Genomic DNA, 25,983 nt, shown 5'->3' on the forward strand with positions numbered 1-25,983 from the left:
ACTGCTGCTAACCAAAAGGTTGCCAGTTTGAATCCACCAGACACTCCTTGGAAACCCTAGGGAGCAGTTCTATTCTGTCCTGTAGGGTCACTATGAGTTGGAATTGACTCAATGGCAACGGTTTTTTTTTTTTTTTTTTTTTGCTAATTAGTACAGAGTTTAGTTTTGGGGGTGATGAAAGTGTTTTGAAATTAGATAATGGTGATTGATGTAGAACTTTGTGAATGTACTAAAACCCACTGAATTGCACATCGTAAAAGGAAAAATTTTGTAGTATGTGAATTAAGTTTTAATTAAAAATAAATTTAAAACTTTTGTGCATCAGTGGGCTTTATCAATAAAAGGAAGGGGTAACCTACAGAATGGGAGAGAGTATTTGGGTACCACATATCTGATAAGGATTTAATATTCAGAATACAGAAAAAACTTCTATAACTCAATGACAAAAGGACAAACAACCCCATTTAAAAATGAGCAAAAACTTGAATAGACATTTCTCCAAAGAAGATATACAACTGGTCAGTAAGCCTTGGAAAGATGCTCAACATCATTAGTCACTGGGAAAATACAAATCAAACCCACTATAAGATACTCCCTCATACCCCCTGGGGTGACTACTACTAGAAAAGTGAAAAATAACAAGTTTTGATGAGGCTGTTGAGAAATTGAAATGCTCATCCATTGCAGGTGGGAATGTAAAATAGTGTAAAATTCTTGAAAACACAAGTTTCTTCAAGAAGTTAAACATAGAATTACCATATGACTCAGAAATCCTACTCTCATTGTCTTAGTCATTCAATGCCACTATAACAGAAATATCACAAGTGGGCAGCTTTAATAAAGTGATTTTTATTCTCTCACAGTCTAGTAGACTACAAGTCCGAATTTAGGGCATCAGCTCCAGGAGGAGGCTTTCTCACTCTGTCGGCTCTGGAAGAAAGTCCTTCTTGTCAATATTCCCCTGGACTAGGAGCTTCTCTGTGCAGGAACCTCAGCAGACACACTCTGCTCCCAGCACTGCTTTCTTGGTGGTACAAGGTCCCTCAACCCTCTGCTTGCTTCCCTTTCCTTTTATCTCTTGTAAGATATAAGGTAGTGCAGACCGCACTCCAGGGAAACTCCCTTTACATTTGATCAGGGATGTGACCTGAGCAAGTGTTTTACTTCCACCCTAATCCTCTTTAACCACACGCAGAGATTTTGATTTATAACACATAGGGAAATCACAAAATGAAGGACAACCACACAATATTGGGAATCATGGCCTAACCAAGTTGCCACGTATTTTGGGGGGACACAATTCAATACATGACTTGTAGGCAACAACTCAGTTTCTTTACATCAGTATTGATTGTAGCATTATTTACAATAGCCAAACGGTATAAACAACCCAAGTGCTCATCAACGCATGAATGGATAAATAAAATGTGATTTCTCTTTTGGGTAATAAAAAACATTAGGAAATGGATAGTGGTAACATTTTTACAGCTAAATGAATGCAATAGTTGTTTCTGAATTGTACACTTAAATTTGGTTTCAATGGCAAGTGTTTTGCTAAATATATTTTCCCATGATAAAATTACAAAAAAAAAAAAAAGGCAGTAACGGAATAGTACAATGATGAGAAATGTGCTGAAGTGATGGTCCCTTGGCTCAGGTGCTCAGCCAATGAACCTGGGTAGGGTTGTTTAGTAGGGTGGTCACAGGAGGATTCTTTGTAGTCTTTGTGGCCTTTGAGAGTTCAATATCCAAAATCCCTAATTAGTAAGAGTTTTTGCTGTAATTATAATCTTAGAGCACTGCAAATCCCTAAGGAGCAAGGCTCAGAGAAGGAAAACTATTGTGCTGGCTGATGCCCACACCCTGAGGCCAGGATTATGCCATCCCCTACTCTCTAATTCTCTCTGCTCACTCTCCTTTCAGGCCCTTTGCACACATGGACAAGTTCCCTTCTTTCTGCAGGTGCACTCAAAGTCATCCCTATCCTAAAACATTGTCAGGAAGACTGACACCATGTTTAGGTTTAAAAAATAGTTTATATTAATATTATACATATTGGAAACCCTGGTGGCGTAGTGGCTAAGTGCTATGGCTGCTAACCAAAGGGTTGGCAGTTCGAATCCACCAGACGCTCCTTGGAAACTCTGTGGGCAGTTCTACTCCGTCCTATAGGGTTGCTATGAGTTGGAATCGACTCGACGGCACTGGGGTTGGGGTATATATATATATATATGTTGTTGTTGTTGTTAGGTGCTGTTGTGTCATTTCCCATTCATAGCAACCCTGTGAACCACAGAACGCAACTGTTGCAGCCACTGTGTCAATCTATCTCGTTGAGGGTCTTCCTCTTTTTCACCGACCCTCTACTTTACCAAGCATGATGTCCTTCTCCAGGGACTGATCCCTCCTAACAACATGTCCAAAGTATGTAAGATGCAGTCTTGCCATCCTTACTTCTAAGGAGCATTCTGGTTGTGCTTCTCCCAAGACAGATTTCTTCGTTCTTTTGACAGTCCATGGTATATTCAGTATTCTTCACCATCACCACAATTGAAAAGCATCAGTACTTCGGTCTTCCTTATTCATTGTCCAGCTTTCACAGGCATATGATGCAATTGAAAATACCATGGCTTGAGTCAGGCACACCTTAGTCTTCAAGGTGACATCTTTGCTCTTCAACACTTTGAAGAGGTCCTTTGCAGCAGATGTGCCCAATGCATAACATAGGTGGCATAGCTTCCAGCATCACAGCAACACACAAGCCCCAACAGTACGATAAACTGACAGACATGTGGGGGTATATATATATGGAAACACTGGTGGTGTAGCCGTTAAGAGCTATAGCTGCTAACCAAAAGGTTGGCAGTTCGAATCCAACAGGCACCTCTTGGAAACTGTATGGAGCAGTTCTACTCTATCCTATAGCATAGCCGTGAGTCAGAATCAACTCAACAGCAATGGGTTTGGCTTTTTTTTTTTTTAATATATATATATATATACATATATATCTTCTGTATAAATACAAACAATAATATAGTAAATGCGCCCTCAAAGTACTGATTTTGAAGGCTAATTTTTATGGATGGCTCATTGAATGTTAGTGTCATTTCTACATATTATATTCAGCACTGCATAATATAGTCTTTGGGATCGAAACGAACACGTAACAGCCATTTTATGCCGTTTTTAGAATTTTGGTACCAACTTTTCCTAATTTCAAAATTCTAGCTTAAATATACTTTTTTTTTTTTTGCATTGCAGATCATAGGTTGAAATTATGGCTTTTTGTTATCAACATCGTAGTAAATTAAAAATTATCAGGAAAATAGTGAAGCTGTGATAGTTTTGCAGTACTGAGTGATGTTGGGCCTTGTTTGTTATGACAACAAAGATATTTTTAGCTGACTGTTATGTTACAATAATTAAAACATGTAATATGCATTCAGAGATAGATAAAATGGCTCTATTGACCTTAAGAGAGAGCCCACATAAGGACCAATATAAATGGCCACTTTATTTGCTACTGAATTGGATTGACGGATTATTTTAATAAAAGGTATTACAACATAAAAATGAATTTGAATTCTTGCCTCACATCAAAAGCAAGAATAAATTCTAGGTAAGTTCAAGCTTCAAATATAGAAGACAAAACTATAGATTGAGGTAACTAGCAGTTTCACAAACAAGACCTCCTGAGCACAATTCACTAAGGAAAGCTCTGAGAAATACAACTATATTAAAACTAAGAACATATATTCATCCAAAAATACTATAAAGGATATGCAAAAAACCAACCATGCACCTAAAAAATAAATTAGCACTGCATATTACTGACAAAGATTAATATCTTGGTTATAGAAAGAACTGATATGAATTCATAAGAAATGGATAAAGAGCTCAACAGAAGTACCAGAGAGGAAGTTTCCACAAGAGGAAAAATAAATGGACGGTAAATATGTGAGAAGATGCTTGACTTCATTAATAATAAAAGAAATGCCAACAAATGAAATATATGTTGGCATTTCTTTTATTATTTTCAGAATAAATGAAAATGTGTTAGTGATTATTTGGATCACCAGGAACTTCTTACGAATGTTTAAAATGTTTCATCCACTTAGACAAATTCTTCGGAAGTTGTCAAAGGAGAGTAAGTACTCTACTGCACCCAAAAATTCCACCCCAGGTATAAAACTGACTCATTTCCACCAGGAGACAGGCATGAGAATGTTCAAACAGACTTTTTCATAACAGCAGAACAGTAGCTACCAAAATTTCCATCAACATAAAAAATCAGGTGTATTTTGTAATTGCACCATACATAACATAAATACATACAGATTTTAAACAAATTAGTTACTATTACACCCAGCAACATGATTGAATTTCAAAAGCACAATCAGGACACAAATTTTATATATTAATGTTCCACGATTAACCAGTTTAAAAAGGTGCAAATTTATAAGTTGAATAGGGATACACACAGTGGTGATAAAACAATGACCTTTAATCCCATTGCCAGTTACATAGAACAAATATGATCAAATACTAGCAATTTAACAGGTGTATTTTTTATTAGTTTTATACGGCTGCCATATCAAAATGGAAACCCTAGTGGTATAGTGGTTAAGTGCTATGGCTGCTAACCAAAACGTCAGCAGTTCGAATTCACCAGAAGCTCCTTGGAAACTCTATGTGGCAGTTCTACTCTGTCCTATAGGGTTGCTGTGAGTTAGAATCAAATCAATGGTAATTTTTTTTTTAATAACAAAGTACCACAAAGTGGGTGGCTTAAAGTGAGAAAAATCTTTTGTCTCAATGTTCTGGAGGCTCAAAGTCTGAACTAAGGTTGTCAACAGGGCTATGCTGTTTCTGAAGGTTCTAAGGGAAGATCCTTTTTCAGCTCTCCCAGTTTCTAGTATTCCTGAAGGGAAAAAGAAACTGACAGAGAACAGAGACTAAGGAGAGGTACAAACAGAGGTCCCATGTCAACTAAAACAGCACGGATTCAGCATCTTGGATGCCTGTTAGGATTGGCAGACAGGGAGTACCAGAAAGCAGCTTCACAGAGCTTCCAGCAGGAGACAAAACAACCAGTAGCCAGCGATATACCCTTCCTCGCCCCTCACCCTTCTTCCCCCAGCTCGGCCCCTGATGCTTCCCAGCAGGTCCAGTTTGCTAGGCTTGCCGGGAGGCGCTGGCTCCCTGCCACTTGGATTCACCCCACCCACATAGGCTGGCTCCTTCCGTGCCATTTTGTTGTTGCTTGTGTTGCCTTTTTTTTTTTTTTTGGCTTCTTTTTGTTCTGTCCCTGCCTGTCACCTCCTCCCCCTCCTTTCTCTCAAACACTTGGTTCTGTGTGCCATCTTTCCTTCTTCCTGACAGGCTGTAAAGCGCCACTTGGCTGGGGAACTGCTTCCCCCATCTGTGCTGCAATGCTGGTGGTATCCCTGCGTACTCCTTCTTCTTTTTTTTTTTTTGCAGTCTTTATTTTCTTTTTGTTTTTGCAGCTTGGGACCCCCTTCCCAGGTCTGTGATGTCATGCTGGTGGGATCCCTGGAGGCTTTTCTTTCTTTTTTTCTTTTTCCTGTTTGTTTTTCTTCAGTTATCAGTTTCTTATCTCTTTCTACTTACCTTCTTTTCCTGTTTCCTGAATTTCTGGTGCTGTGTGCCATCTCCATCCCTTCTAGCCAGGCTGTACTGCATGGCTTTGGAGCCACTGCCTCAGTCTGCATACCCACGTCACTGGGATCCTTGGGGGCCTTTTTAAAAAAACTTATTTATTTTTTCTCTTTTCCTTTTTCTTGGTTTCTCATCTCTCTACTCCAATGGCTAGTTCTCTGAGCACTTTTTTGCTTTTTGGTTCCCGTTTCTCTCTCCTCTACCTCTTCTTTCTCATACCCGTCTTAGCTTCACACATCAAAACCTCCCTTTTCCTTTCTGCTTAACTACACTAGGCAATGAACATCACAGTCCTAAGCAGCATAGGCTCAGCCTACCAGAACCTGCCCTGCACTGACCCCCAACCTGCCCTGTTGGCCCTAGTACATGCCATAAACAACGCATCCCAGACCCTCCCCTTCAGCTGGATCTGCCCTGCTGTGCCATAGCTGAGTGACCAGTGCTGCCCATTGGATGAGAGGGTGAAAAGTATCGAGCCCACAGATGAGCAAACAACAAAGAACACACAGCCTGCCTGCTCAGATATAACCAAATAAAATAAAAAAGCAGGATGAAATAAACAAATCTACAATCAATAAACAAAGAAAATAATAAATGTCCTGAAGACAGCAGGCAATATCAAAACATATATAAAATAAAGGACAGGATGGTTCCAGCAGGATTCCAAAATAAAACACGAAATGACTTTCCAGTAGAAGAAAAGGCACTGGAACTACCTAATAGGGAATCCAAACCACTAACATTCAGAGCTATCCAGGAATTGAAGCAAAAAGCAGACAGAAATGAGGAAAAAATAGACAAATCCACGGGAAATACAGACAAAAAATGGAAGAATTCATGAAAATAATACAGGAACAAAATGTCAAAATAAATTCACAACTAGAAATCATAAAAAAAACAACAATTAGAAATCCAAAAGATAAACAATAAGATCTCACAAATGGACAGTGTCATGGAAGGTCTGGGGATCAGCTTTCAAACAATGGAAGAAAAGTTCAGTGAAATTGAAGACAAATACTTGGGTACTACTTTGGGGAAAAAAATTAGAAAAAAAGAACAAAGAAAAATTAAGAAATCCTGAGAATTATGTGCGATACAATCAAAAGCAAAAATTTTACTCGTGATCGGAGTTCCAGAACAGGGGGAGAAAATGAAAAACACACAGATGATCATTGAAGAGTTGCTGACAGAAAACTTTCCTAATATCACAAATGATGAAAAAGTGACCATCCAAGAAGCTCAACGAACCCCATATAGGATAGACTCCAAAACAAAAACACCAATTCATGTATCATAATCATATTCACTAAAACCAAAGACAAAGAAAGAATCCTGAGAGAAACTCGAGAAAAACAAAAGTCACATATGAGGGGGAAACAATGAGACTAAATTCTGATTACTCAGCAGAAACCATGCAGGCAAGAAGGAAATGGGATAACATATATAAAATCTTGAATGAAAAAAAACTGCCAACCAAGAATAATATACCCTGCAAAACTCTCATTCCAATATGATGGTAAAATTAGGACATTTCAAGATAAACAGAAGTTAAGGGAATATGTAAATCCAAACTGAGCTTACAAGAATTACTGAAGGGAGTCCTTCAGTTTGCGAATAAACAATATCATACCATAGCCTGAATCTAGGATGCAATATCACACCAGCCAGATACCAACCTAGGAAATGAACTCTCAAGGACGATTCAAAACCAAAAAATTTAAACAGGGAACAAGAGAAGTTAATCTGTCAATGACTACAACATCAGAACAACAAAAGAGGGCATAAACAGAGAAGGTTTACAATTTTCTAATGCAGAGGAAGACATGATGATACCAAGTAATAATAGACTGATTAAAACCTAGGAAGATAAGGGTAAATTTCAAGGTAAACATAAAGAAAGTTAACAAACCAACTCATCAAAATAGAGAAGAAAAACATAAAGTCTCAGTAAAAACAAACTTGTAAAAAAAGAGAAAATCGACAAACAAAGGGAATTCAGCACAGGACAGTAAGAGAAACAAAGAAAATGTCTGCACCACAAAAACAAACAAAGAAAAAACACTACAAAATGACAGCAATAAAGTCACACCTATCAATAATTACACTGAATGAAAGTGGTCTAAATGCACCCATAAAGAGACAGAGAGTGACAGAATGGATAGAAAAGGATCCATAACATGACATCTAGAAGGGCACACCTTAGGAACAAAATGTAAATTTATTAAAAATCAAAGTATGGAAAAAAAATGTATCAAGCAAACGGCAACCAAAACAGAGCAGGAGTGGCAATACTAATCTCAGATAAAAGGCTTGAAAACAAAGTCCACCATAAAAGGCAAAGAAGGGCACTATATAATGATTAAAGGGATGATCCATCATGAACACATGACCATAGTAAATATCTATGCACCCAATGATATAAAACAAACTCTAATAGCACTGAAAAGAGAAAGTCACAGTTCCACAATAATGGTAGAACTTCAATACAACACTCTCAGTAAATGACAGAACATCTAGAAAGAAACTCAGTAAAGATACAGAAGATCTAAAGGCCACAATCAGTCAACTTGACCTCATAGACATATACAGAACACTCCACCCAACAGCTGCAAAGTACACAATCTTTTCCAACACATGTGGAATGTTCTCCAGAATAGACCACATCTTAGGCCACAGAGCAACCCTCAACAAAATCCAAAACACTGAGATAATACAAAGTCTCTTCTCTGGCTACAATATCATCAAAGTAGAAATTAACAACAGGAAGAGCAAGGGAAAAAAAATTGATTAAATGGAAACTGAATACCACCCTGCTTAAAAACCACTGGGTAATAGAAGAAATCAGAGATGGAATCAAAAAATTACTAGAATCAAATAAGAATGAAAACACATCATTCCAAAACGTTTGGGACACAGCAAAGGCAGTGCTCAGAGGTCATTTATAGCAATAGATGCACACATCAAAAAAAGAAGGGACAAAATCAAAACATTAACTACACAACTTGAACAAATTGAAAGAGATCACCAAAAGAATGCTACAGCCACCAGAAGAGAGGAAATAATAAAGATCAAGCAGAAATAAATGCAATAGAGAAAAGACAAACAATAGAAAGAATCAACAAAACCAAAAGTTGGTTTTTTGAAAGGATCAACAAAATCGACAAACCACTGACCAAACTGACAAAAGAGAAACAAGAAAGGGCACAAATAATCCAAATAAGAAATGAAATGGGGGACATTACAGCAGACTCAACTGAAATAAAAAAGGTCATAACAGAGTACTATGAAAAACTATATTGAACAAATTTGAAAACCTAGAGGAAATGGACAAACTTCTAGGAACACACTACCTATCCAAAGTAACACAAAATGAAGTTGAAAATCTGAACAAACCCACAACAAGAGACGAAATTGAAAAGGTAATAAAAAAAAAAAAAAATTCCCAACAAAAAACCCTGGCCCAGATGGTTTCACTGGAGAATTCTACCAAACATTCATAGAAGGGCTTGTACCAGTACTCAAACTATTTCAGAACATAGAAAAGGAAGGGATACTTCCAAGTTCATTCTTTGAAGCCAGCATAACCCTGATATCTAAACCAGGCAAAGAAATCACAAAAAAAGAAAACTACAGACCAATATCTCTCAAGGATACAGACGCAAAAATTCTCAACAAAAATCTAGCTAATAGAATTCAGCACCATATTAAAAAAAAAAAAAAAAAAAAACCACTACCAAGTAGGATTCATACCAGGTATGCAAGGATGGTTCAACATTAGAAAATCCATCATCATAATCCACCACATAAATAAAGGAAAAAAAATCACATGATCATCTCAATTGATGCAGAAAAGGCATTCAACAAATTCCAACACCCATTCCTGATTAAAAATTCTTAGTAAAATAGGCATAGAAGGGAAATTCCTCAACATAATAAAGGGCATCCATACAAAACCAACAGCCAACATCATTCTTAATGGAGAGAGGCTGAAAACATTCCCCTTGACAACAGGAAAAAGACAAGGCTGCCCTTTATCACAACTCCTATTTAACATTGTCCTGGAAGTTCTAGCTAGAGCAATAAGGCAAGAAAAAGAAGTACAGTGCATCCAAACTGGTAATGAAGAAGTTAAACTGTCCCTATTTGCAGACGATATGATACATAGAAAACCCAAAAGACTGCAAGAGAAAACTACAGGAGCTAATAGAAAGATTTGGCAGAGTAGCAGGATACAAGTTAAACATAAAAAAAATCAGCTGAATTCCTATACATAAAGAGAATAATGAAAAGGAAATCAGAAAAACAATACCATTTATAATAGCCCTTAAAAAAAAAAAACTTAGGAATAAACCTAACCAGGGAAGACTTATGCAAAGAAAACTTCAAAACACTACTGCCAGAAACCAAAAGAGATCTACATAAATGCAAAAGCATACCATGCTCATGGATAGGTAGACTCAACATTGTGAAGATGATAATTATACCCAAAGTGATTTATAAATACAATGTAATCCTTATCCAAATACCAACAGTTTTCTTTAAAGAGATAGAAAAACTAATGACTAGCTTTATATGGAAAGAGAAGAAGCCCTGGATAAGTAAAACACTATTGAAGAAGATGAATAAAGTAGGAAGACTCAAACCACCTGACCTCAGAACCTACTACACGGCTACGGTAATCAAAACAGCCTTGGTAGTGGTACAATGACAGATACATTGATCAATGGAACAGAATTGAGAACCCAGATGCGAATCCATCCAGTTACTGTCACCTGATCTTTGACAAGTGCCCAAAGTCCATCAAATGGGGAAAAGACACTCTTTTTAATAAATGGTGCTAGTAAAACTGGATGTCCATCTGCAAAAACTTGCAACAGGACCCACACCCCACACTATACATGAGAACATTCAAAATGGATCAAAGACCTAAATATAAAACAAAAAACTATAGACGTCATAGAAGAAAAAATAGAATCAACACTAGAGACCCTAATACATGACATTGACATGATACAAACCGTAACTAACAACACAGGAACTCCAGAAGATAAGCTAGATAACTGGGATCTTCTAAAAACTAAACACTTATGCTCATCAAAAGACTTCACAAAAAGTGTAAAAACAGCACCTATGGAGTGTAATAGCCAAAAAAATTTTGGCTATTACAAATCTGACAAAGGTCTAATCTCTAAAATCAACAGGAAAATTCAATACCTCTACAACCAAAAGACAAATAATCCAATTAAAAAGTGGGCTAAGGAAATGAACAGACAATTCGGTAAAGAAGACATTCTAACAGCTAAGAGACACATGAAGAAACTCTTGAGAATATTAGCCATTATTGTTATTCTTAGGCGCCATGTAGTTGGTTTCAACTCAGCGACCCCATGTACAACATCCTGTGTCATCCTCACAATCATTGTTATGCTTAAGCCCATTGTTGCAGCCACTGTATCAATCCATCTCACTAAAGGCTTTCCCCTTTTCACTGACCTTTTACTTTACCAAGCATGATGTCCTTCTCCAGGGATTGATCCATCCTAACAACATGTCTAAAGTATGTGAGACTTATTCTAGCTATCCTTGCTTCTAAGGAGCATTCTGATTGTACTTCTTCCAAGACAGATTTCTTCATTCTTTCGGCAGTCCATGGTGTGGTCAATATTCTTCTCCAACACCACAACCCGAAGGCACCAATTCTTCTTTGGTCTTCCTTACTCATTGTCCAGCTTTTGCATGCATATGATATGGTTGAAAATACCATGGCATGGGTCAGGCGCACCTTAGTCTTCAAGGTGGTGTCTTTGCTTTTCAGCACTTTACAGAGGTCCTTGTAGCAGATTTGGCCAATGCAATGTGTCTTTTGATTTCTTGACTGCTGCTTCCATGGGTGTGGATTGTGGATCCAAGTAAAATGAAATTCTTGACAATCTCAATCTTTTCTCTGTTTATCATGATGTTGCTTATTGGTCCAGTTATGAGGATTTTTGTTTTCTTTATGTCCATACTGAAGGCTGTGGTCTTTGATCTTGATCAGTAAGTACTTCAAGTCCTCTTCACTTTCAGCAAGCAAGGTTGTGTCATCTGCATAACGCAGGTTGTTAATAAGTCTTCCTCCAATCCTGATGCCCTGTTCTTCTTCATATAGTCCAGATTCTTGCATTATTTGCTCAGTATACAGGTTGAATAAGTACGGTGAAATGATACAACCCTGAAGAACACATTTCCTGACTTTTAACCATGCAGTATCCCCTTGTTCTATTCGAATGATTGCCTCTTGATCTATGTACAGGTTCCTCATGAGCACGATTAAGTGTTCTGGAATTCTCATTCTTCACAATGTTATCCATAATTTGTTATGATCCACACAGTCGAATGCCTTAGCATAGTCAATGAAACACAGGTAAACATCTTTCGGGTATTCTCTGCTTTCAGCCAGGATCCATCAACATCAGCAGTCATATGCCTGGTTCTGCATCCTCTTCTGAATTCATCTTGAATTTCTGGCAGTTCCCTGTTGATATGCTGCTGTGCCGCTTTTCAATGATCTTCAGCAAAATTTTACTTGCGTGTGATATTAGTGATATTGTTAAATAATTTCTGCACTAGGTGGGGTCACTTTTCTGGGGAATAGGCATAAATATAGATCTCTTCCAGTGGTTGACCACGTAGCTGTCTTCCAAATTTCTTGGCATAGATGAGTGAGTACTTCAGCGCCGCATCTGTTTTTTGAAACATCTCAATTGGTATTCTGTGAATTCCTGGAGCCTTGTTTTGTGTCAGTGTCTTCAGTGTAGCTTGGACTTCTTCCTTCAGTACCATTGGTTCTTGCTCATATGGTACCTCCTGAAATGGTTGAATGTGTATTCCTTCCATCTTCTTTTTGTGCTTCCTGAGTCATTTAATATTTTCCCCATAGAATCCTTCAGTATTGCAACTCAAGACTTGAATTGTTTCTTCAGTTCTTTCAGTTTGAGAAATGCAGAGCATGTTCTTGCCTTTTGGTTGTCTATATCCAAGTCTTTGCTCATGTCATTATAATACCTTACTTTGTCTTCTTGAGCTGCCCTTTGAAATCTTCTGTTCAACTCTTCTACTTCATCATTTCTTCCTTTTGCTTAGCTACTCGACATTCAAGAGCAAGTTTCAGAGTCTCTTCTGACATCCATTTTGGTCTTTTCTTTCTTTCTTGTCTTTTTAATTACCTCTTGCTTTCTTCTTGGATGATGTCCCTGATGTCATTCCATATCTCACCTGGTCTTCGGTCATTAGTGTTCAACACGTCAAATCTATTCTTGAGAAGGCCTCTAAATTCAGATGGCTTATAGTCGAGGTCATACTTTGGCTCTCCTGGACTCATTCTAATTTTCTTCAGTTTTAACTTGAAATTGCATATGAGCAATTGATGATCTGTTCCACAGTCAGCCCCTGGCATTGTTCTGACTGATGATATTGAGCTTTTCAATCATCTCTTTCCACATATGTAGTCAATTTGATTCCTATGTATTCCATCTGGTGAGGTCCATGTGTAAAATTGCCATTTATATTGTTGAAAAAAGGTATTTGCAATGAAGAAGGCATTTGTCTTGCAAAATTCTATCATGCCATCTCTGGCATTGTTTCTTTCACCAAAGCTGTATTTTCCAACTACTGATCCTTCTTTGTTAACAACTTTCGAATTCCAATCTCCATTAATTATCAAAGCATCCTGACTGCATGTTCAATCAATTTCAGACTGCAGAATTTGGTAAAAATCTTCAATTTATTCATCTTTGAAGTTAGTGGTTGGTGTGTAAATTTGAATAATAGTCGTCATATTAACTGGTCTTCCTTGTAGGTGTATGGATATTTTCCTGTCACTGACAGCCTTGTACTTCAGGATATATCTTGAAATATCCTTTTTGAAGATGAACGCAATTCCATTCCTCTTCAAGTAGTCATTCCTGGCATAGTAGACCATATGATTGTCTGATTCCAAATGGCCAATACTAGTCCATTACAGCTCAGTAGTGCCTAGCATATCAATGTTTATGGGTCCCATTTCGTTTTTGATGACTTCCAATTTTCCTAGATTAATACTTTGTACATTCAACACTCTGATTATTAATGGATGTTTGCAGCTGTTTCCTTTCATTTTGAGTCTTACCACATCAGCAAATGAAGGTCCTGAAAACTTGACTCCATCCATGTCATTAAAGCTGACTCTGCTTTGAGGAGGCAGCTCTCCCCTAGTTGTATTTTTAGTGCCTTCCAACCTGATTTGCTCATCTCCTGGCACTATATCAAATAATGTTCTGCTGCTATTCATAAGGTTTTCAGTGGCTAAATCTTTTCAGACATAGACTTCCAGGTCCTCCTTCCTAGTCTGATTAGTCTGGAAGCTCAGCTGAAACCTGTCTGCCGTGGGTAATCCTGCTGGTATGTGAATATCTGTGGGATAGCTTCCAGAACCACGGAATAACTTCAGCCCCCAAGTACAACAAACTGACAGAGAGGTGGGGACACTAGCAGTTAGAGAAATGCAAATCAAAACCACAATGAGATACCACCTCACCCCGAAATTACTGGCATGAATCAAAAAACAGAAAATAAATGTTGGAAAGGTTGCAGGGAGATTGGAACTCTTATGCACTGCTGGTGGAAATGCAAAATTGTACAACCATTTTGATAAAGGATATGGCACTTCCTTAGAAACCTAGAAATAAAAATACCATATGATCCAGCAATGCTATTCCTAGGAATATATCCTAGAGAAATAGGAGTAGTCACACAAATAGACATATGAATAGCCATGTTCATTGCAGCACTGTTCACAATAGCAAAAAGTTGGAAACAACCTCAATACCCATCAATAGATGAATGGATAAACAAACTATGTTACATAATATGCAATAATAAAGAACAATGATGAATCTGCAAATCATCTCACAACATGGATGAATCTGGAAGGCATCATGCTGAGTAAAATAAGTCAATCACAAATGGCGAAATATTTGTGTGAAGCCACTACTATAAAAATTCATGAAAAGGTTTACAGACACACACAAGGACAATCTTTGATGATTATGAGGGAAGGGTTGGGTGGGGATGGAAAAACACTAAATGGACAATAGATAAGTGATAACTTTGGTGAAGGGTAAGACAGTACACAATACTGGGGTAGCCAGCACAGCTTGTACAAGGCAAGGTCATGGAAACAAGGTCCATAGACACATCCAAACTCCCTGAGGGACCAAATTGCTGAGTTCAGGGCTGTGGGGACCATGGTTTCAGGAAACTTCTAGCTCAATTGACATAACAGTTTATAAAGACAATGTTCTACATTGTACTTTAATGAGTAGTGTCTGGAATCTTAAAAGCCTGTGAGCTGCCATCTAAGATACTCCACTGGTCTCACCTCTATGGGAGAAAGGGAGAATGAAGAAAACTAAAGACACAAGGGAAAGATTAGTCCAAAAGACTGATGGATCACAACTACCACAGCTTCCACCAGACTGAGTCCAGTACAACTAGGTGATGCCTGGCTATCACCACTGACTGCTCTGACAGGAATCACAATAGAGGGTCCTGGACAGAGCTAGAGAAAAATGGAGAGCAAAATTCCAACTCACACACACACACAAAAAAAGACCAAGCTTACTGGCCTGACAGAGACTGGAGAAACCTCGAGAGTATGGCCTCGGGACACTCTTTTAGCTTAGTTATGAAGTCACTCCTGAAGTTCACCCTTCATCCAAAGATTAGACAGGCCCATAAAACAAAATGAGACTGAAGGGGCACAGCAGCCCAGGGGTAAGGACTAGAAGGCAGGAGGGGACAGGACAGCTGGTAATACGGAACCCAAGGTCAAGAAAAGAGAATGTTGACTTGTCATGGTTTTGTTAACCAACATCAAAAACAGTAAGTGTACTAACTATTTAATGAGAAGGTAGTTTGTTCTGTTAGCCTTCATTTAAGGAAGAAACAAAAAAAGAAAAATTAAAGTCAGGCTTCTCAGACTTCACCATGCCTCAAAACCTCACAAAGTGCTTTTTAGAATGCATTTCTTTTGAGGAAACCCTGGTGGAGTAGTGGTTAAGTGCTATGGCTGCTAACCAAAAGGTCAGCAGTTTGAACCCACCAGGCAGTCCTGGAAAACTCTATGGGCTGTTCTACCCCATCCTGTAGGGTCCCTATGAGTCAGAATCGACTCAATGACAATGGCTTTGGTTTTTTGTTGTTGTTGTTATCTTTTGGATATCTCCCCAGAGATCCAAGTCACTAGTTCTGAGGTGAGTTATGGAAATGAACCACCAGTATGAATAAAGGCCTTAGGTGACTTATCTTTACAGGTGCTCTGGGGACATAAATGGAGGCAGTTCTGCATGAGAAGACACCTGGTGTGCCAGGATAGAGGCCATCTTCCCAGTGTGATGACCACCATTAGTGATGACCAGAACAGAAGGCTTTCCAGAAACTCTACTGATGGTCCTACAAGACCTACACGGTTGTCACCCCCACACCACGGAGATGATTCTGACTGCATGTCCTGCTTTTGTTTTTACTTGTGGAAAGATGACCTCCCTAGTCCTGCCAACTTTGCTTTTCTCCCATCGTGTTTTATACTGAACACATCTTCCTCAAAATAAAGTCCATTTCCACAGATAAATTTTTACCCTAATAAATTCACATTAAAAATTATATATAAGAATTGTTACAGTGCAGTCTTCCCCTTAATACCTCACTGACTCAATTCACTTTACTTAATCATATTTCTCTGTGTGAATACGACCAGAAATTACAAAGAAAAAAATGTAAGATAAATTGAATAAGGGGAAAAGTAAACAAACAAACAAAAAACCCATATACCCTCTGTTATGAATTGAATCATGTCCCCCACAAATATGTCTTGAAAATTCTAACCTCCATGCCTGTGGTCGGAGCCCTGGTGGCACAGTGGTTAGGAGCTCTGCTGCTAACCAAAAGATCAGCATTTCATATCCACCAGCCGTTCCTCGGAAACCTTATGGAGCAGTTCTACCCTGTCCTATGGCATCTCTATTAGTCAGAATTGACTCAAAGGCATTGGGTTATGATTGTGGTTATAGTCCCTTTTGGGAATGGATTGTCTTTGTTATGCTAATGAGGCAGGATTAGTGTAGGGAATATTTTGAGTCTATCTCTTTTGAAATATGAAGGAGATTAAACGAGCAAGTAGAGCAGAGATTGGGAAAGATTGATGCAAATCCACGTGGAGATCTCCAAGGAACCAGGAAACAAGCGGAAAAGACAAGGATGTTGATACAGAGCTGACAGAGAGAGAAAGCTTTCCCTTATAGCCGGCATAGGAATTCAGACTTCTAGCCTCCTAAAGTTTGAGAAAATAATTTGTTTGTTAAAACCATCCACTTGTGGTATTTCTGTTATAGCAGCACTAGATAACTAAGACAAACTCTTTTTTTTTTCCAAGCAATGTATTGTACACAGCAAATAGTTTTCCTTCCAACAGTTTATACACAAGGTTGTTCTGTGACCCTGGTTGCTGTCCCCACAGTGGGTCAGCATTCCCCTTATTTCTACCTTGCTTCCCTGTTTCTATTCCTCCAGTTTCCCTGCCTCTCCTTGCCTTCTTATCTTTGCTTTTGGGCAAATGTTGCCCATTTGGTCTCTTACAGGTGATTGTTTCAAGAAACACTTTCCTCATGAATGTTATTGTTCATTTTATAGGCCAATCTATTGTTTGACTTCAAGGTGACCTCTGGGAGTGACTTCAGTTGCAGATTAAAAGGATGACTTAGGGCAATTATCACAAGGGTTCCTCCAGTCTCTATCAGTCCAGTAAGTCTGATCTTTTTTTCGTGAATTTGAGTTTTGTTCTATATTTTTCTCCCATTCTATCTGGGAAGTTCTATTGTGTCCAGACAGACACCTTCTTATCAGTAAATCAGTGAAAAGGAATCAGACAAATAAGGTGACTGAAAGATTACCAACCTTGCCTACTGATTATATTACTAAGACTACTAAAAGCTGGTGATACATATTATGACAAATGTAAACCAATAAAACTGCTGAAACAAGTGGTAGAAATACAGGAAAGCAAAGAATTACAAGTTTTACAAATGATGACAAGATATAGAACACAATGACCCTAGTTAAATTTTATTGTATATTATGCACCAAACATTGTATTCAGTACTTGTAGTGGTTAGCGGTGTTGACTTCTCCACAGAAAATATACTCTAAGTAGTCAGTCTAAGGCTCTCATAGTAATTATTTTTCACAATACCAGAAATTTCATTAGGAAGGAACGTATGAACCTATTATTTGTGATGAAATGGGATGAGTATTTTCTGTATGACTCCATGAATTAAAAAATTTTGTTGCCATCAAATCAATTCTGATTCATGGTGACCCTCTATTAGCAAAAGACACCACTCATCTGTCAGTTTCTCATACTGTGGTTGACTTCTGTGTTCCTTTGATGCTGGAAGCTATGCCATTCGTATTTCAAATAGCAGCAGGGTCACTCATGGTGAACAAGTTTAGGGGAGCTTCCAGACAAAAACAGACTAGGAAAAAGGACCTGGTTATCTACTTCTGAAAAAATTGGCAAGTGAAAACCTTATGAATAGCAGTGGAACATTGTCTGATATAGTGCCAGAAGCTGAACCCCTCAGGCTCAAGGACACTCAAAATATGACTAGGAAAGAGTTGCCTCCTCAAATTAGAGTCAATCTTAAAGGACTCAAATTTTCAGGACCTTCATTTGCTCATGTGGCACAACCCAAAATGAGAAGAAATATCTGCAAACATCCATTAATAATCAGAACTTGGAATACATGATGGATGAACATAGGAAAATTGGAAGTCATCAAAAAAGAAATGCATAAAGATCGATATCCTAGGTATTATTGTTGTTGTTAGGTGTCCTCGAGTTGGTTCCAGCTCATAGTAACCCCATGTACAACAGTAAGAAACACTGACTGGTCCTGCACCATCCTCACAATCATTGTTATGCTGGAGCCCATTGCTTAGCCACTGTGTCAATCCATCAGGTTGCTGACCCTATACTTCACCAAGCATGATGTACTTATCCAGGGACTGATCACTCCTGATAACACATCCAAAGTATGTGAGACATAGTCATTTCATCCCTGCTTCTAAGGGGCATTCTGGCTGTACTTCTTCCAAAACAGACTTGTTTGTTCTTTTGGCAGTCCATGGTGTATTCAATATTCTTCACCAACACCGTAGTTCAATGTCATCAGTTCTTGTCTCCTTCATTCATTGAACAGCTTTCGAACAAATATAAGGTGAAAAAAAATACCATGGCTTAGGTCAGGTACTCCTTAGTGTTCAAGGTGACATCTTTGCTTTCCAATACTTCAAAGAGGTATTTTGCAGCCAATTTGCCTAATGCAATGCATCTTTTGATTTTTTGACTGCTGCTTCCATGGGTGTTGACTTTGGATCCAAGTAAAATGAAATCCTTGACAACTTCAATCTTTTCTCCCTTTAACATGATATTGCTTATTATCCAGTAGTGAGGATTTTTGTTTTCTTTATGTTGAGGTGTAATCCATACTAAAAGCTGTGGTCACTAGCTCACTAGGTATTAGTGAGCTAAAATGGACTGATATTGGCCATTTTGAATAGGGCTTTCATATGATACACCATACTGGGAATGACAAAATGATGAAGAATGGTGTTGTATTCTTAAAAAAAAAAGAAATTCAAGATCTATTTTGAAGTACAATGCTGTCAGTGACAGGATAATATCCATAAATGCACAAGGGAGATCAGTTAATACAACTCTTATTCATGTTTACACACCAACCATTAATCCCAAGGATGAAGAAATTGAAGATCTTTACCAACTTCTGTAGTCTAAAGTTGATCAAACATGCAATAAAGATGCATTGACTATTAATGGTGATTGGAATGCAAAAGTTGGAAACAAAGAGGAAAGATTGGTAGTTGGAAAATATGGCTTCGTGATAGAAACAATGCCAGAGATCATATGATAGAATTTTGCAAGACCAATGACTTATTCACTGCAAATGCCTTTTTTCAACAACATAAATGGCTACCATACACATGGACATCACCAGATGAAATACACAGGAATCAAATCGACTACATCTGTGGAAAGAGAAGATGGAAAAGCTCAACATCATCAGTCAGAACAAGGCCAGGGGCTGACTGTGGAATAGACCATCAGTTGTTCATAACAAGATCAAGTTGAAGGTGTAGAAAATTAGAGCAAGTCCATGAGAGGCAAAATACAGTCTTCAGTATATCCCACCTGAATTTAGAGACCATCTCAAGAATAGATTTGACACATTGAACACTTATGACCAAAGACCAGACAAATTGTGGAATGTCGTCAAGGATATCACACATGAAGAAAACAAAAGGACATTAAAAAGACAAGAAAAAAAGAAAAGACCAAAATGGATGTCAGAAGAGACTCTGTAACTTGTTTCTGAAGTTAGAGCAGCTAAACGAAATGGAAGAAATGATGAAGTAAAAGAGCTGAACAGAAGATTTCAAAGGGGGCGTTGAGAAGATAAAGTAAACTACTATAATGAAATGTGTAAAGATTTGGAGTTAGAAAACCAAAAACAATTTCTCAGCATATCTCAGGATTTCTCAAGCTGAAAAAACTGAAGAAAAAATTCAATTCTAAGGATTCTATAGTCAAAATATTGAAGGTCCCAGGAAGCATTAAAAGAAGATAGAAAGGATACATGCAGTCACTGTACCAAAAAGAATTGCTTGACATTCATACATTTCAGGAGGTACCATATCCTAAAGAACAATTGGCCTTGAAGGGAAAAGCCCAAGGTACACTGAAGGAATTGGAGACAAACAAGGTTCCAGGAGTTGACAGAATACCAGTTGAGATGTTTCAACAAAGGGGTGCAGTGGTGAAGGTGCTCACTTGTCTATGCCAAGAAATTTGGAAGACAGCTACCTGACCAACTGACTGGAAGAGATCCATATTTGTGCCCATTCCAAAGAAAGATGATCCAACAGAATGTGGAAATTACCAAACAACATCATTAATATCACCCGCTAGTAAAATTTTGCTGAAGATAATTCAAAAGCAGTTGCAGTAGTACCTCCACAGGGAACTATCAGTAATTCAAGCCCCATTCAGAAGAGGTCATGCAACAAGGGATCTCATTGCTGATGTCAGATGGATCTTGGCTGAAAGTATAGAATGCCAGGAAGATGTTTACCTTTGTTTTATTGACCATGCAAAGGAATTCAATTGCATGCATCATAACAAATTAAGGATAACATTGAGAAGAATGGGATTTCCAGAACACTTAATGGTGCTCATGTGGACAGAATCTGTACATAATCCAAAAGGCAGTCATTCAAACAGAACAATGGCATGCTGTGTGGTTTAAAATCAGGAAAAATGTGGATCAAGGCTGTACTCTTTCACCATACTTATTCAATCTGTATGCTGAGCAAATAATCCAGGAAGCTGGACTATATCAAGAAGAATGTGACATCAGGAGTGGTGGAAAACTCAACCTGCAACATACAGATGACACAACCTTGCTTGCTGAAAGCAAAAAGGACTTGAAGCACTGATGAAGTTCAAAGACCACAGCCTTCAGTATGGATTACATGTCAACATAAAGAAAACAAACTCCTCACAACTGGACCAATAAGAAACATCATGATAAACAGAGGAAGGATGGAATTTGCCAAGGATTTTGTTTTAATTGGATCCACAATCAATGCCCATGGAAGCAGCAATCAGGAAATCTCCTGCAAAAGACCTCTTTAAAGTGTTAAAAAAACAAGGATGTCACTTTGTGGGTTCAGGTGCTCCAAACCAAAGCCACACCATTTTCAATCTCCTCATACGCATGCAAAAGCTGGAAAATGAATGAGGAAGACCAAGGAAGAGTTGATGCCTTTGATTTATGGTGCTGGGGAAGAATAGTGGATATACCGTGGACTGCCAGAAGAACAAACAAATCTGTGTTGGAAAAAGCACACTCAGAATGCCCCCTAGAAGGAAGTATGCAGAGACTTTGTCTGATGTACTTTGGACATGTTATCAGGAGTAACCAGTCACTGGAGAAGGACATCATGCTTGGCAAATTAGGCAGTGAGTAAAAGAGAGGAAGACCCTCAATAAGTTGGACTGACACAGTAGGTTTAAAGATGGCTGAACCAAAGCAAAGATTGTGAGAAAGGTGCAAGACTGGACAGTGTTTCATTCTGTTGTATATAGGATCGATTTGAGCCGGAACCTACTTGAAAGCACCTAAAAATGACAATTAACAACAGGTTCACGGAAAAATAGTGACCCTGTGTGACTGAGCATTATAACTGGATATGATACCTAAGTCTGTGGCAGCCATTCCTGGCCATGAGGGTAACCATTCCTAGGATGAAAGTACCTTGTTGAAGCCCCTCATGGAAGAATAAAAAAATTCTTTTTTTTGCATTCTCTATCTCTGAAATTCTTGTAATGAAAGTTAACTCTATTGTTTATGTATTTTAGAGTCAACGTTTATATTTTCTTATTAGAAGCAAAACCTTCTAATTAGATTTAATTATCACAGTCATCTGAAGCCCCTGAGATAATCCGAATATGCCAATTTTATACATTATGTAGGGGAAATTGTGGTTCAGTGGTAGTACTCTCACCTTCCATCGAGAGACCCAGTTTCGATTTTTGGTCAATAAACCTCATGTGCCACCACAACCTGTCTGTCCATGGAGCACTGAGCATTGTTATGATGCTGACTAGGTTTCAGTGGCTCTTCCACATTAAGGTTAACTAGGAAGAAAGCTCTGGCTATCTTCTCCCAAAGAAATCAGCCAGTGAGACCCTGTGGATCACAATGATTCTACCCATTATGGATGGGGCTGCCATGAGTCAAGTGCCAAGGTGATGGCAGCTAGCAACAACACCCAGTAAAAAATAAATGATTAAACTGAGTATGGTGGATGCTAACGTTACCCAGACACACAGGTTTTACCAACGACATGTCATACTAATATCTAAATTTGGGCATAAAGGGTCAGCTCTCTGGTCTCGCAGTGGGATTAAGCCTGATTTCCATTCACATGACTCAATCCATGGCATCAGGCTGAAGCTAGTCTCTAGAATGCCTTGTCTGCACCCTTTCCCTACCCTTCTACCATCTCCTGCTTTCTTTATTCTGAGACTGTGCCACAGAAATAAATCAACCCTGCCTCAAGCTCCGCTTTTATGGAACTTGCCCAAAGAGACTCAGCTTAGAGAATTAAAATAATTTGTCAAACAACACAGAGCTACACAAAGAATAAAGGCAAATTTCAAACCTAAGTTGAATTGCACTTAGCCATTATGTTGTGTTGTCATTTTAAAAGAACGTGGTAATGGGAGAGTCAGGCGTTCTGCCTCACATGTATTGTTTTCCCTTTGATGCCATCTAGAAATCCAAGCTGAAAGTGGTGAGATAATCACTGAAAAGCTGTTATGCTCCTGAAAATTTTTCTCAAAGCCCCCTTCACATCCCCGTTTCTCAGGCTATAGACAAAGGGGTTCATCATGGGAGTGGCCACAGTCTACATCACTGAAGCTACTGCAGTCTTCCTGGAAGAGTGTGTAAATGCAGCACTAACATACGTGCCTAAGCCTGTCCCATAAAACAAGGAAACAACTGAGAGGTGAGACCCACAGGTAGAAAAAGCTTTATACTTCCCACCTGCTGATGGCATTCTCAAAATGGAGGAAGCAATTTGTATATAAGAGAAAATGATTCCACAGAGAGGAACACCACATAATACGGTAGCTGCAAAATATGAGAAGATGTTATTGAGGAGGACATCAGAACAGGCAACCTCAATGACCTGAAGAACTTCACAAAAAAAGTAAGGAATTTCCGGATCTGGGCTGAAGGACAGCTGCAACACCATCAGACCGTGGAACAAGGCATTCATGATCCTAATGAACAAGGAAAGTAGAAACAGCAGGCCACAGAGGCAAATGTTCATGATGACTGTGCATGTCAGTGGGTGACAAATTGCCACATAGCAGTCATAGGCCATTACTCCCAGGAGAAAATTTTCCAAAGCACCAAAAATCAGGACAAAGCAGAGCTGGGTGAGGCAGCCTGCATAAGTGATGCTCTGATTCTGTGTTTGGAGGTTCGCCAGCATCTTTGGGATCGTGGCTGTGCTGAAACAGATGTCAGTGAAGGACAGATTGGCAAGAAAGAAATACATGGGGGTGTGGAGGTAGGAGTCAAAGGTGACAGCCAGGACAATGAGTAGGTTTCCCAGGACAGTGATCACATACATGGACAAGAACAGGCTAAAGAGGAGGGGCTGCAGTTCTAGATCCTCTATCAGTGCCAGGAGAAGGAATTTGGAAATATCTGTTTTATTTCTGGGTTCCATATTGTTGATGAATATGACGGAAAAGATAAGACAGTAAAATGCATGGTTCCTGGAACAGCAGCCGCTGCATCACCAGCGGCAAAAATCATCTTGGGAAAGAACAAAAGGAATAAAGAGGAAAACAAATAGGATGTCTTCATTATGCATACTTTGTTACTTAAAAAATAAACAGATGTTGATACAGCAGAGAATTCTGGAAAGGGGCAAAATTGCATCCATGGTTTTTGTTCTGTTTTTGCACAATCTGCTGGCATGATCTTTTATATATTAGGTAATTTTACAAAAACAAACATATAGGGATGTAGCCTAATGTGTCTGTCTGGGCCTCCAACTCCTTCATCATAGTTCAGAGGCAGACAACAGAGTTAATATGAAAGTGTGTTAAGAACTGGAGATGGAAGGGTAAAGTGAAGCAGTCCCCTTCCCCACAAGAATGCAGGTAAATGTCAGACAATTCTGTTATAGTCATCCTGTTTGCTCAGGAAGAACAGGGCCCCTGCCCTTACAGAGAGAAGGAGGCTAATGGAATGAGTGTTGCTTGAACATTGATGCTAAGATGCAAGGAAAAATGTCAGAATATTTCTGGCAGACAGGCAGAAGTTCTATGGGTTACTTGGTTCCAATCATTTTATGCATATACTCTATTCACATCTTCACCTGGATGAATCTGTATTAAAATAACCGTCCTTATTTCCAGATATTAGCTAAGCCATTTTTAGTTACCTGGCTGACAGCACTGAGGAATGATCACACCTGCCCTGGATGGTGAAGTTGGAAGATATGTCCTCAGGAAAGGCAAAGGAGCTAAATGAGGCATGAGGTCTCAGAGTAAGTAGCATCATTTGTGGGCGGAGTCTCAGGTGTGCCTGCTTCCTGACTATGGGTGGGCTGTTGAGTGAAGTGGTCACAGCAGACTATTTGCAGTCTCTATGTCCCTTGGGGCTCAATAGCCAAAGCTCCTCATTAACCAAACACTTTTATTGTCATTCTGATCCCAGGGCAATGCAAATCTGTAAAGACCAAGACAATAGGAGACATCCAAAGTGGAAAAGAAACACTACATCTATTCACAAATGACATGACACTTGTTATAGACTGAACTGTGCCCCACAAAAATGTGTGTATCTGTTTGGCTGGGCCATGGTTCCCAGTAGTGTGTGATTGTCCACCATTTTGTCAGCTTATATGATTTTCTATGTGTTATAAATCCTGCCTTTATGATGTTAATCAGGGTGGAGGGGCAGCAGTTGTGTTGATAAAGCAGGGCTCAATCCACAGGATTGGATTGTATCTTGAGCCAGTTTCTTTTGGGATATAAAAAAGAGATGCAAGCAGAGAGACAGGGGGACCTTATATCACCAAAAAAGCAGTGCCGTGAGCAGTGTGCATTCTTTGGATGCAGGGTTCCTGCAAGGAGAAGCTCCTAGACCATGGGAAGATTGATGAGAAGGACTTTTCTCCAAGCCAAGAGAGAGAGAAAGTTTTCCCTGGGACTAACACCCTGAATTTGGACTTTTAGCCTACTTTACGGCACTGGGTTGGGTTACTGGGTTACTGTGAGGAAATAAATTTCTCTTTGTTAAAGCCATCCACTTGTTGTAGTACTGTTATAGCAGAACTAGATAACTAAGACAACCATATATATATGTATATATATATAAAATATGTTGTTGTTGTTAGGTACTGTCAAGTTGATTCCAACTCACAGCAACCCTATGTACCATAGAACAAAACATGGCCTGATCCTTCGCCATGCTCACATTCATTGTTATGCTCGAGCCCATTGTTGCAGCCACTGTGTCACTCCATCTCATTGAGGGTCTTCCTGTTTTTCACTGACCCTGTACTTTACCAAGCATGAAGACCTTCTCCAGGGACTGATCCCTCCTGACAACATGTCCAAAG

At 38.8% G+C, this 25,983-nt stretch overlaps 1 protein-coding gene across 1 annotated transcript; it reads right to left on the reverse strand.

The window, feature by feature from the left end:
- Positions 1–23,244: 23,244 nt before the first annotated feature.
- On the reverse strand, positions 23,245–23,883 carry LOC126071060 (olfactory receptor 7G2-like; the record flags this gene model as incomplete). Its single annotated transcript, XM_049875358.1, has 1 exon — positions 23,245–23,883. A coding segment is annotated over one exon (639 nt), but the record flags the coding sequence as incomplete, so codon positions are not given.
- Positions 23,884–25,983: the final 2,100 nt, after the last annotated feature.

Source organism: Elephas maximus, chromosome 3 (assembly GCF_024166365.1).
Source record: "Elephas maximus indicus isolate mEleMax1 chromosome 3, mEleMax1 primary haplotype, whole genome shotgun sequence".
In the NCBI taxonomy this organism is placed as follows: domain Eukaryota; kingdom Metazoa; phylum Chordata; class Mammalia; order Proboscidea; family Elephantidae; genus Elephas; species Elephas maximus.